At 33.7% G+C, this 12081-nt stretch overlaps 2 protein-coding genes across 2 annotated transcripts; one reads left to right on the plus strand and one right to left on the minus strand.

Annotated features, from left to right (window-relative positions):
* The first annotated feature begins 1547 nt into the window (after window positions 1–1547).
* LOC123722600 lies at window positions 1548–4283 on the plus strand. Its single transcript, XM_045684889.1, has 3 exons — window positions 1548–2320; window positions 3653–3995; window positions 4257–4283. Exons 1-3 carry the CDS (start codon window positions 2025–2027, stop codon window positions 4281–4283), a joined length of 666 nt encoding a protein of 221 aa, XP_045540845.1. The 5' UTR covers window positions 1548–2024.
* A 3425-nt stretch (window positions 4284–7708) lies between these two features.
* LOC106711874 lies at window positions 7709–10945 on the minus strand. Its single transcript, XM_045684890.1, has 3 exons — window positions 10926–10945; window positions 8537–10574; window positions 7709–7825 (listed from the first exon to the last, which is right to left on the minus strand). Exons 2-3 carry the CDS (start codon window positions 10565–10567, stop codon window positions 7709–7711), a joined length of 2148 nt encoding a protein of 715 aa, XP_045540846.1. The 5' UTR covers window positions 10568–10574; window positions 10926–10945.
* Between the last annotated feature and the right edge of the window lie 1136 nt (window positions 10946–12081).

The following is a 12081-nucleotide window of genomic DNA, read 5'->3' on the forward strand; positions in this document are numbered from 1 at the left end:
GCTTGTGCTTACGCTAACCATCTCTAGAACGTCGGCCCTTTGTTTCAAAAAATTATAAAAACACTCTAATGTCGGGCTATCAGCCAAAGAATTTCTGTGCTCTTCCCACTTAGTAATAGTTAAACAATCTAATTTACTGGCAAATAAAAATATAATGAACGTATCCCAGTTGACTTCTTGTTGCTAGAACTTCTGTACAATGTATTAATATGCTGTAGTCAAATTTAGAAACAATATTAAAAGCGAAAGCTTCCTGGTGTTTTTATAAAATACAATAACAATTTGTTTTAACAGTTTGGAAACATTTTTATATCTTGGACCTAGGATATTAAATTCTTTGAAAACAAATTTTGCGATTGCTATTTTTTTATTGGTTTCCGTTATTTTCCTTTTAAGTCAATATGTTTAATATTTGTCTGAGACTTGCTGCAGATCCTTGGAAATGTATGTCAACTTCCATCGCAACTGGCCAATGGTAGACATAAGTTTTTCAGTGACATGGAAATTGTTGGCTATTGTTTTTATAACACTCTGGTCAAAGCTGTCAATGTTTGTTATTGATGTTCAAATTTCGAATCTCTTGAACTTTTTATAATTCCTCTCACTGTCTACTCCTAACATTTTGTTGCCTTTGCGGTTCATTCGTACATTATGTTAAATTATAAATTAATACCATTGATTAATTAAACTTCTTTATTAATTCACAATATTGCAAAATTACCGTCGTAATTTTAATTAGATGAATTCAACTGACGTTTACTGTGTTGTCAGTTTTTGATGAAATAAAATCAGCGTTGTGACAAAGTGAATGATTGAAAAAACTCATGAATGAAAGAGGTTGCTTCGATTGTCTAGTAAATAGTTAGTGTGCCGAACTGGGTTCGAATTTTAGTCGTTATGTGGACAAGTGGCAAAAACTTTTAAATAAAATAATTTATTTTTCTAGTATACAATTCCATGTTAACAGTAGTACGTCGAAACAGTGAGTGTGTCGATCCCATTTAGACATCGAATATATACTAAGGGTATCGTGTGAACAACACTCTTAAATGTCGTATTGACAGGTTTAAACAAGTTATTAGGAAATGGTACTTATCAATACTTAAACAAATATATATTAGTTAATTTATGTGGGAACGGTAAATACAATGTTACGAAATTAACAAAATAATTTAAGACAAAGGGATGTTGAGGAATTTATGTGCTAGGTTCTTATATACTAGTATTAGTAATCTTACATGATATTACATAACAAAATGGAGTAAATAGTATATATAGTGGTCATTACATCGTGCTTTCTACATATCAACGAGTTTTCGACGACTATGTTCCTATAGTATCTACCTATACTGAATACTGAGTGTTTTAAACATTAAGGGAAACATTGTGAGGAAACTTGTAAGACTGTCCTATTTTCAATACATCATGTAGTTGAAACTATAGATTATAAAATATAACAATTATAGGTAGGTAATGAAAAAAAAAAACATCTCTTATTACATAATTTGTTTTTATTCATCATCAGAAAAAAATCACCACTATCGCTTTTGGTGACATTAATAATAAATCAGTCTGAAACATTATCGATCATGTGGTCGAGACCATACATTTTGTCTTCTTCTTTAATTATATGAGATACGCAGCTACTCCATTTTTCAGGTGTGATATTTTGAAGTCCTTCAAAAATTTTTTTACTTCTGTCATTTTGAAGGTTTTGTTATTTCTTGCAACATATCGTTTAACACTCACAGTGGTATGGGGGTAGACGTAAAACAATTATTCCATGCTGCGCTGCCATCTCGTCCACAACATACTTAACGCAATGTTCTTGTTTGTGCTGCCGTACAATGTCTTTAAGAGTAGCTTTAAGGGCCGAAACACATAACGCAAACTGCTTATTTTTGCGGCGCCGCAACGCCAAAATCGGCAGTTGCGTTGCCGCGTTGCGGCGTCGCGAAACAGGGCATTATGGTAGGGCAACCATTTTCTCGTGATTTTTGAGTGTGGATAGACGTCTCTCTGCGATGGATCGTAATAAACTTATTGCTTATTTGTTATTAAGAAGACATTATTCTATCTTAAAAATACGGCAAAGAAGATACTGGATACATCCATTAAGTAAGGGTATGAATCCAAATGGCGAGTTCTTTTCTAAAAAATACGAAGCATTAAAGATAGACGAAAAAAAAATTGTTGCCTACTTTAGAATGATATCATCATTTGAAGAGCTATTAAGCGAGTTATCAAAATATATACAGAAGAAAAAAAATAAAGGAAGAAAACCAGTTACTGCTTTGGAAATGCTGGGCTTAACTTTAAGGTAAAACAAATAGGTTTCTTATTTTTTTTTATTGATGTTTATGGCACTCGGAATCAAATGTTTAGTTTTATTTGTACCCCTGGCTTTATACACCTGTGGTACTAGCGGGGTGTCGATAAAAATTTTGCATCACTAGTGTTCATGGTTTGGGGGTACCTAGTGGTACAAAGCCAGGTTCAAATGAAACAAGACAGAATCAAATTAAGCTTTTTGCATTATACAATTTTCTTACTTTAAGAATACTTTAATAGGCCTTAAAAAATGTAATGATCAATTTAAGAAAAATCAAACTCCTCATCTTGTGAAACATAGGAAGTAGCTGACGTTTCGTCCAGTAAAAATGGTGAATTTATTGGACGTTGTTGGTTTGATGATGAGGTAGTCCTCTGTTCAGTAATCGAACTTCCAGGAGTAGAAGTGTGGTAGCCACTCTGAACCGTATTATCGTATCTCATAGTTGAATATCCTTGATTGTAACCCTGATGCTGATATTCTTGATTATAGCCGTGATGTGTATTTTGATGAATTGAAGGTTGAAGAATGTCGGTTAATATTTGAAGCACCCGACTTTGAAATATCAATGTTTGATTCTCATTTAACGATTGTAGAGATGGTAAAATCCCCTTGAAAAAATGCAAATGTCTATTCTCCGGTGTTTTTAATATTGCCAATAAATCTTCTTCAATATCATCCTTATCATCTGCCTTTCGTTTTCGTGGTTGACTTTTATAACGAGGCAATGCTCGCAATTCAACGCAATTCTCAATATCTCCTTCCGCTACGCATAAACTGGAATCAGTTGCATTTTGTGAAACCTTTTTCAAAAACTGTAATTGTTTATTCAAGTGATATTCTTTAATTTTTGCAGCTCCAGCTCCTGATCGATTGGCATCTTTTAGTTTTTTTTGATATTTAGCAAAATTATCTTTTATGGCCTTCCACTTCTTGACTAAATCATTACCTGCAACAAAAAACTTCACAAGTGAAAAATAGTAATAAAGACTAAAATTCCCTAGATTCCATTTATACTACATATAAAATTTGATATAACTTTCATAAGTACTTTCGGTCCATCCAATTTCATATAAATGGCTGGCCGCCGAAAAAGAATAATTTTCTGCTTTTTCTTGACTTAGGCAAGTTAAAAACTGATTGACTTTGCCTAGAACAACCATAATGTAAAATATTTATTGAGTACTTCTTTGAAAAACTACCTGTCTATCTTTGAAAATCTATTCCTTTAGCAACACTATTACCTGCGCGGTTTGAGTTTGATTATACCTACATTTGTATTATTTTATTATTTGCCTACTAATTATTATTTCATTTTAGATTTCTAGCAACCGGCAGTGACTTTAAAACCATGCATACGAATTACTTCCGAGGAGCAAGTACAATAGCAAAAATTGTAAGGACAGTTTGTCGCGCCATATGGAAACATCTATCAAGTCAAAATATACCTCCTATAACAAAACAGGTTCTAGAAGATGTCGCTATTGAGTTTGACAAGAAAGCAAATTTTCCTAACTGCATAGGAGCTCTTGATGGTAAACATGTCCGTATTACATGTCCTGCGCACAGTGGATCACTGTTTTACAATTATAAGGGCTATAATTCAATAGTTTTATTAGCTCTTGTAGATTCTAGATATAGATTCATTTTTGTCGATATACTCGTAGTTGCGTTGTGTTTTTATTTTTTTGAAAACCATATTGACGTTCGTCTATTATGTTGTTATTAATTAGATACTTGCACAATTCATTGCCGATATACTTTTCTATAATTTTATCTATACAAGAGAGAATTGTGATTGGCCTATAGTTATTAAAAACATTGAAAGCACCCTTTTTGTGTATTGGTCTTATAACACCAATTTTTAACTTATCTGGGTAAGTACTTTTCGCTATGCATACATTTATAAGATGTGTTATTACAGGAGTTAATTGTTCACATACATATTTAATGTCTTCGTATGCAAGCGCCGGGCTCCAGTCAATATCGCGCAATAGAGATTGGACTTTATTTTTATCGAGTTTAAGTACGTTTTGCCTATTCCGCACTATACTACAGTTATCGACAATGACTAATCCGGTAATGAAGTGGTCGGCGATCGCATTGTTTACAACTGCAGTTTTTATGAATCGTTCAGTGTTATTTTGTAGTAACGACGCAAGGATAAAAATATGATCTATACATGTTTTGGTAATGCGATCATTTTTTAATTCCACTCGCGTATATTGACTGATTCCCGATTCTAATCCTAACTCGCTCAATACATTTAAATATTGTAAGGTGAGGGTGTTACATTGTGATATATCAATGTTCATATCACCTATAAGCACATAATTGGTCTTCGATGGGGATAACTTGATTAGTCGCGACAATTCGTAAACAAAAAGTGGCTTACTTAAGTTCGGCGGCCTGTACACCACACAGATGTCCGTCTTGTAGTCATAACTTGTAGTTAACGTACCTGTGATACACTCGAACGAAAGAGTATTTGTAGGTCTTCTGTTAAATTTTAAACTATTGTGCACATATAGAATAACTCCGCCACCTCTTCTCTTGTCACGCAATTCATAGTACATTTCGTAGTTTTCGAGTTTAAATAAATTAGTGCAGTCCGCTGAAATATTCGCTTCCGTTATAGCAATAATACTTATAATTTTCGTGCTATTCGTTATAATATACTCAAGTTGAGGAAAGTTTTTGATAATTGATCTGATGTTTACATGGAAGATAATTAACGCGTTTGGTTTACTGTGAGATGTGTTGTTAATAAAATCATTCCAGTTGTCCAGGTTAGTTTCTTCTATAGTAGCGGTTCATTGGGTATTGTTTTGACTTTTTATCGTTGACTCCAGTCTTTCAATGTCCTCGGTAGATCTAATAATATGGGGTTTGTCAGTCTCTGTACGTCTAGCGAAGATTGATCCTTTCTTGTACCAAACGAACTTGCACAACCCGTTTCGCAGAAGAGTATCCTTAGCTTTCCATAGTAAAAATGAATTATTTGGTGTAAGCGATTCGCGTATTCGTATTCTTGAATCATCGCTGCGTCCTATGTCTTTGCAATTTATGATGGTGTTCCTCGCCGAGCTAAGCCATTTATTTTCTTCGCCGTGAGACAGGACAACCACGATTGGGGTGGGGTTAGTAATATTTGAGTTCCGTTTGTTAATCTTTTTTCGGTAGACCTCTAAGATAGCATCTTGCCGTTGGTTTAATTTTGAGCATATTAATTTCGTTACAGACATAATATTTTCGTCCTTTTGTTCTTGTAAACCGTGGATCTCGAGGCGATTACTTAATATATTTTGAGATATAGCATTTATTTTTTGTTCTAACACTTCGTTTTTTAGGTTTAAATTTTTACATGTATTCTTATATTCGTTTACTTGATTTTCGTAATATTTCATTTTTGTTTCGTATTCGTCTATTTTATCGGAATAAAATTGTAATATGCTTTGTAGTTCTTTTTGTACAGTTTCTCTTATATCCTTACGTATTTCATACATTATATTTTTAGTGATTTTTTGAGTAATTTTTTGGATAACATCCGAAGTCTCGAGTGTATTTTCGGTATCGATGAGTTCTTCCTCGGGGTCTGGCATAATAAAGGAGACGCGTCTGGGCCTGGCACCGTCGCTGCACGAGCTGCATTTCCACTCTGCGTCGTCGGTGTCAAACAGCATGTTGAGCTGCTCGGGGGACAAATCGGCGCATGCCCCGTGAATCCATTTCGTACATTTAGCGCACTGCAATCCTGGGCACTTCTTGTTTAACAATTTATTGCATTTTGCACACTTCGCCATAATTACTTCAAAATATTTCACTTCAGCGGGTACTTATAAACAATTTTACGCGCAACGACAACGTCTGTAATGACTCACTGACAGCGAGCGACTATTCCTCTCTGGGAGGAGAACATGCGGTGTCTTTCAGCAATTCTTTTTCATCTATCTCCAAGCTCATGTCATGATTTTTTTCGAGTTTGACGTTACTCCACGCAGACAGTGGCAGAGTCTTCGATTCATTGTTCGTTAATGCTCGTTCATCTTTTAAGCACTCATCTAAGATAGGATGAACGTCTCCGAGGACTTTATGTTTGGGGTAGTGGCCATTCTTTCTGAAATAGTTGGTAAAGTAGGTCTTCCTAAACATCCACAACAACTTCCTTGCTATTTGGTCATCAACATCGATATGTTTCTTAGAATTTAGTCGTAGTTTTTCGATACCCTCTGTTGGATGGAGTATCGGATGTCCGTAATTCTTGCTCAAGTTTGATAAATATAAGGAGATGGGCACAGCTACGTCTCTTTTGGCGGATACTCGGCGGCATGACATAAGATCAAGAAGCCCTCGAATGTCGTATTTATTGAACTTTTCTATTAACTCAGCTTCGATAGAATCTTTGAGGGTTCGAAACCCTAGGTCTTCTACTTCATCAGAAACAGTTAATCCAATACAGTATGCATCCCAATTTTTCATTATCTCGAAGAACTCATTCTTGTACTTCCCTCTCATCCTGATCAATGTGGCATGGAGAGTGTCGTAAATTACTTCTGTACAATGTATTAACTATCTTCATTGTGTCATAGTCAAACAATAATCTTTGTATTGGTATTTGTTGGTTTTGTTTCATCAGTGTTGTTGTTATGTAATCAAAATTAGAAACAATATTAAAAGCTATTGCTTTCTGGTGTTTTTATAAAATACAATATCAATTTGTTTTAACAGTTTGGAAACATTTTTATATCTTGGACAATACAAAGTCAGCTTGGCGTGGCATTTTATATAGGGAATGAACAACATGCAGAATGCTGTCACTACTCTAAATTTTAATAATGTTCATTAAAGGGAATGCTTGTTTGCATGAATATGTCTAGAACTATACGTCCAAGAATGTTGACACACATTGAAACTATAGAAGTATGATTCATCAGTTTAAATGAGGCTTTCCTCTCTTTCTATATTTTCTATTTAATCTCGGATATTCAATTCTTTGAAAACAAATTTTGTGAATGCTTAATTTTTTTTATTGGTTTCCGTTATTTTCCTTTTAAAATTAAATATGTTTAATATTTAACAGGAGTGAGATGTGGCCAAATAGCGGCTGGTTGGTGATTTGTATTATCAGATAATGTGCAAAATGATTGTGACTGGTTTTTCCAAAATATTCTAGGCATATCTGAAGGTTTGATGCCCCATAATGCATTGCCTTTGTCGACAGACAAGCTTTACAAAACAAACTACCAGTTGCCGATAGTAAAAACATTTCAAATACAAATTAGAAATAAGTTAATTTAGTTTTTTAGTAAATAGGCATTTAATATTAACTGTAAACAAACTGTAAAGCAGTAAAGGCTATTTTATTTTATTTTTTTATTAATGCATTGCCTGGATTTCTTCAGCAAGTTTTGCTTGATAATTTTCCGAGAAGTCACAAACTATTATGGCTTCATTTTCCTTTACCTCTTTTAACGCCTCTTGGTATTTATTTTGCTGATGAACCATGTTAATGTTTTTTAAACATTTATACTGCCCAACTAAGCGCAAAAGCGGTAACTCAAAGAAAGCGAGTTTTGAGATAATTGAAGTTATGTAAAAATAGTTATATATATACTTTATGTATAGTTTTTTTTATTTGTTAAATATTATTTATATATTATATAGGGTGTATTTGTTATCACATTAGTTAAATTATCAAAAATGTATAATAATGTACTTTATTCATGAGATACGGTTACACCGCTTAGTAAACTATAGAATTAAAATTGAGATACCGCTTTTTCGTTAGCTCTTCTCAAACATGTGTGTATACAAAAAGGAATGTATTTTCTATCGAATAAAATATGTATTATTTGAAAAAAAAACAATTAAAGTATATATATAACGTTTTTTTATTATTAAAATTTGAAATTACATAAAAAAATATTTAAAAACAAACGGTTTTTGGAAGGAATTTTAGTAGTCAAAAGTAGGGAGTTCTCTCCAAAAGGACATTCTATTTTGTGGTATTATATTTTGAAAAGATTTCAAAATATTTTCTTTTTTGTTTCTTGAAATTCCTTCCGGAGCAGTTTTCTTTTTTGGTGGAGGCAAGACATGACTTTTTAAATTTTTTTTTCCTATAATGCTAGCAGTAATTGCATTTTGATCGAATCCTGTTTTGTAGGTGATATCAAAACTGCCTCTTTTAACTTCAACTTCAACCATTTCGCTGACATATGGACGCGGTTTAATTCGAGACAGTGCATATTGTGTGGTATAATCATCCCAGTCATAAAAGTCTTGCATGTTCATCTCTTTAAGTTTTACATTTTTTCCTGCAGTGCTAACTGCCTGAGAAAAATCTGCGAAATCATAAATTTTGTTTTTCATGCGTTTTATGGACAGCTCTTCCCTATGATGGAAACTATCAGCTGACATAAAGGTGTGGCCGGATTCAAAATATTTGATGACAATCTTGTCGGCGTTGATATCCTTAGAATTTATAATATAAATTAAGAAAGAAAAAAACGTCCAGTTTTTGTTCTGGGAGGAACAATTATCAACCCATAGTATGATATTTTTTTTATCCCGATGAAAAATAAAAAATTGATAGTATGCACTTATAATTTCGGCTTTGGAACGTCCAAACAACCCTTCATACCATAGTACAGGAAAAACACTCAAATCTTTTCGGCCTTGACCAGTTGGCACGAAACTTTCGTTGTAAACCACTATCCTATGAGTAAAAATAGCAGTTTTGAACATGTCTATCCTGGGCAGCATGATAACTTTTTGTAAATCAGCAGAATATACAACAGTATCAGTTTCATTTAGCTCACTGTCTAATTTATACTGCTCTCTGGACATGTATGCCCGTTTGTTATGACTTTTCCACTTCGTGCAACCTAGACAGTCTTCTTTAAGGTTTTCTTTGGTATGTGTATCATCGTGTAAACGGAACTCTTCACAGTCCTCACACTCTTCGTGGCCAAGCTTTACAAAAGAAATATTTAATTCTGCGACTACTTCTCGATATTTATCGTAAGATACTTTGCAAGACGGATTTTTTTCTAAAAAGTCTTTATGCATCGCACTGATTGTCAAATCACTGGGTAAGTATAAGCGATTGGGAGCGTGTTCACGCCTGTAATGAGATATACTCGGCTCAAAGCTCATTATATGTTCCTTAATAGGAGTAGATTCAATTTTATTGTGAGGAGTAGCTCCCAGTCTTTTGTCTACTGGTGGTGCAACCGTGTCGTTAGAATTGGCCAAAGCCGTATGTAAAGGTTTGTCATTAGATGATTTGTAGCCCAAAGTTGTCAAAAAGAAGGTTTTACATACTCCATACTTTGTACCGAGCACGTCCTTAAGTGAATAACTGTAGCTTACTTTTTTTCTGTACTCCTCTGATTCAAATCTTGTTACTGTTCTTTGTTTCACAGATTTAGCTGAGGTGTGATGCAGCATATAAGCCTTCCTCTCTTTGTCATTCAAACTCCAGAAGCTCTCATTTATAATTTTTCGCTGCTCTTCCGATATATTTTGGATACACTGCTTTTTGCATGAAGCAGGACAGGGTGGTTTAACGTTATGTTTCTCTCTAATCTCACTTTTTTTCACTTCATTTCTGACTTTGAGAGGTTGGTCGTGTTTTTTTCTTTTCCTAATTGTACCGGCCTTAGTATAAGTTGTAAGATTATGTGTATTTCCATCAGCTATCTCGTTTTGTGTCAGATTCTCGGTGTCCCTAAGATTATCATTTGGTGTCACTTCGTGTCCTTGAGATGAATTCTCAACAGATTTTTCGTATTGAACACTTATCACATTTGAATTATTCCTAAGAGATTCAGAAGTGCAAATAGTATTATCACTTAAATCATTATGTTCAATAATTGGCACAGTTGTCAATGTGATCAACGAGTTAGGGGATTTGTTGTTATTCCCGATTTCTGTGTTTTGATCATCCTGATGCATAGCGAAATAATCAACGTTTGATGTACACGGACCCGATAAAAAATGTGAATCTTCAAAGTCGAAACCATTTGAGGAAGGAAGAATCGGAGCTAGTAATTGATCAGCACTGTTGAATCTTGAAAATGCGGGATCATCATCTGAATCACTAGTAGGAAAAAAGTCGGGATCGATCGTTTTAATATTACGTTGTAATTGTTTGGATTCCTTAAACTTTTCCCTCAACGCCTTATTTTTTTGTGCTAAAAGCATCATCATTTTCGTATTTCTTTGCGACATGGTTTATCTGTAACAATATTTAATAAGTATAACTGAATTATTTTATTCATCAAAAACGTTTAGTTATCTTTAACAAACATAATACAAATTATATATTTGGGAAATAAATTAAAATATTGCACTTACGTAATGTAAAGTGCAAATCAACTTATTATCATCGGAACAACAATAACCGTATGGCTGGGAAAATATGATTAAAAATAATGTACTTTATGTTCTGGTAGATCAAGGTCAATTTTGCTAAGTACGAATGCGTACGAGGGCGCGCACGCCAACCGCAAGAAAGTTTAACACAAAATTTCTAATTTTGCAATGATTATGGTTACAAAATGCTAAAATAATATTTAATAGGACTTACCTGAATGTCAATGTATGAAGTTACCTCATTAAGCACCTTAATTTACAGTTTTTTTCTTAATTTTGCACAAATATCATGACCTCTTCACAACAAAAACAAACAAGTTATGACACGAATTTGCGAACGAATTTGCCAAGGGCAGGGATAAATCACTGTAAAATGTATTAGAAATTCCATCTTATCCAGTAAAAGCATAAGGGCTAATTTAATTTTGCTATTGCAACCGTATCTCACTAATTCAAAACAATTTGCGTATTATGCAAGCATTAAAATACTAAGCATTATAGCGGTAACTCATTACTGATTTTACTCATCCTACTTACCGCTTATCGGCTAAGCAAAAGTTGTGTATTTATTTAAGAATTTTAGCGATATTTAAATTTGCGGCTGGTTGCCTACGTAATATTAATATACCTCTAACACCCTTAGTGATATATGGTAAAACTGAGATAGAAAAATCTTTCTTAAGGTTTTTTCATACGTTTTGAACAAGATAGTGCTAAATGGCTTAGTCCAGTAGATGCGTATTTTTTAAAGCTATCCGATGGCATAAAAATCAATTTTACGATTTTTTTTGAGATACCGCTTTTGCGCTTAGCAGGGCAGTATAATTGACTTTCAAAATGTTTCTTCAAGTCCTGTAAGGTATCTTTTTTGATGATTTTGTCCGTTTTCTTGGTAGTTATTTCCTTCACCTCGTTTCCATCTTTTTTTTATAGGTATGGTCTACTTTACCCCAACTTAACCTTAACTTGCTGCTCTAATTTTTCATTGATTATATCTGGATATCTAATTGTTTTTTCCTTACATTTCGGACACTTATTCCACATGCAATCATAGTTATTTATATCACATGAAATTTCCTGTAGGATAACTTGTATACTTTCAGTTATTAAACGAATTTTAATCATTGCTCGGTGAAGAACTTCAAACTTACTATGTTTCACACATAAGCACGTAGACATTGAGGATAAACTAGGCGACAAAACATAAAAGGGTTTGTGCAAATAAAATGAAGTGAAAATATTAATTAGCGTGTCCATTAAATATCTTAGTAGTAGGGGCTCAGTTTTCCGCAACTCCACGACAAGCGCTTGTGGCGACAAAGGCTTTCTGAACCTTATCTATGCGCGCTTGTACGCTAACTGTTTTTCGA

This window comes from Papilio machaon, chromosome 28 (assembly GCF_912999745.1).
Source record: "Papilio machaon chromosome 28, ilPapMach1.1, whole genome shotgun sequence".
Taxonomy (NCBI): Eukaryota; Metazoa; Arthropoda; class Insecta; order Lepidoptera; family Papilionidae; genus Papilio; species Papilio machaon.

Excerpts from the sequence above, each read along its gene's own strand:
- LOC106711874 (XM_045684890.1), bottom strand. The coding sequence starts at position 10,567 with ATGTCGCAAAGAAATACGAAAATGATGATGCTTTTAGCACAAAAAAAT. Across the intron at positions 7,826-8,536 it reads GTCCATATGTCAGCGAAATG|CAAAATAAATACCAAGAGGC; the intron begins GTTGAAGTTGAA and ends ATGGTTCATCAG.
- LOC123722600 (XM_045684889.1), top strand. The coding sequence starts at position 2,025 with ATGGATCGTAATAAACTTATTGCTTATTTGTTATTAAGAAGACATTAT. Across the intron at positions 2,321-3,652 it reads ATGCTGGGCTTAACTTTAAG|ATTTCTAGCAACCGGCAGTG; the intron begins GTAAAACAAATA and ends ATTTCATTTTAG. Across the intron at positions 3,996-4,256 it reads TCATTTTTGTCGATATACTC|GAGTTAATTGTTCACATACA; the intron begins GTAGTTGCGTTG and ends GTGTTATTACAG.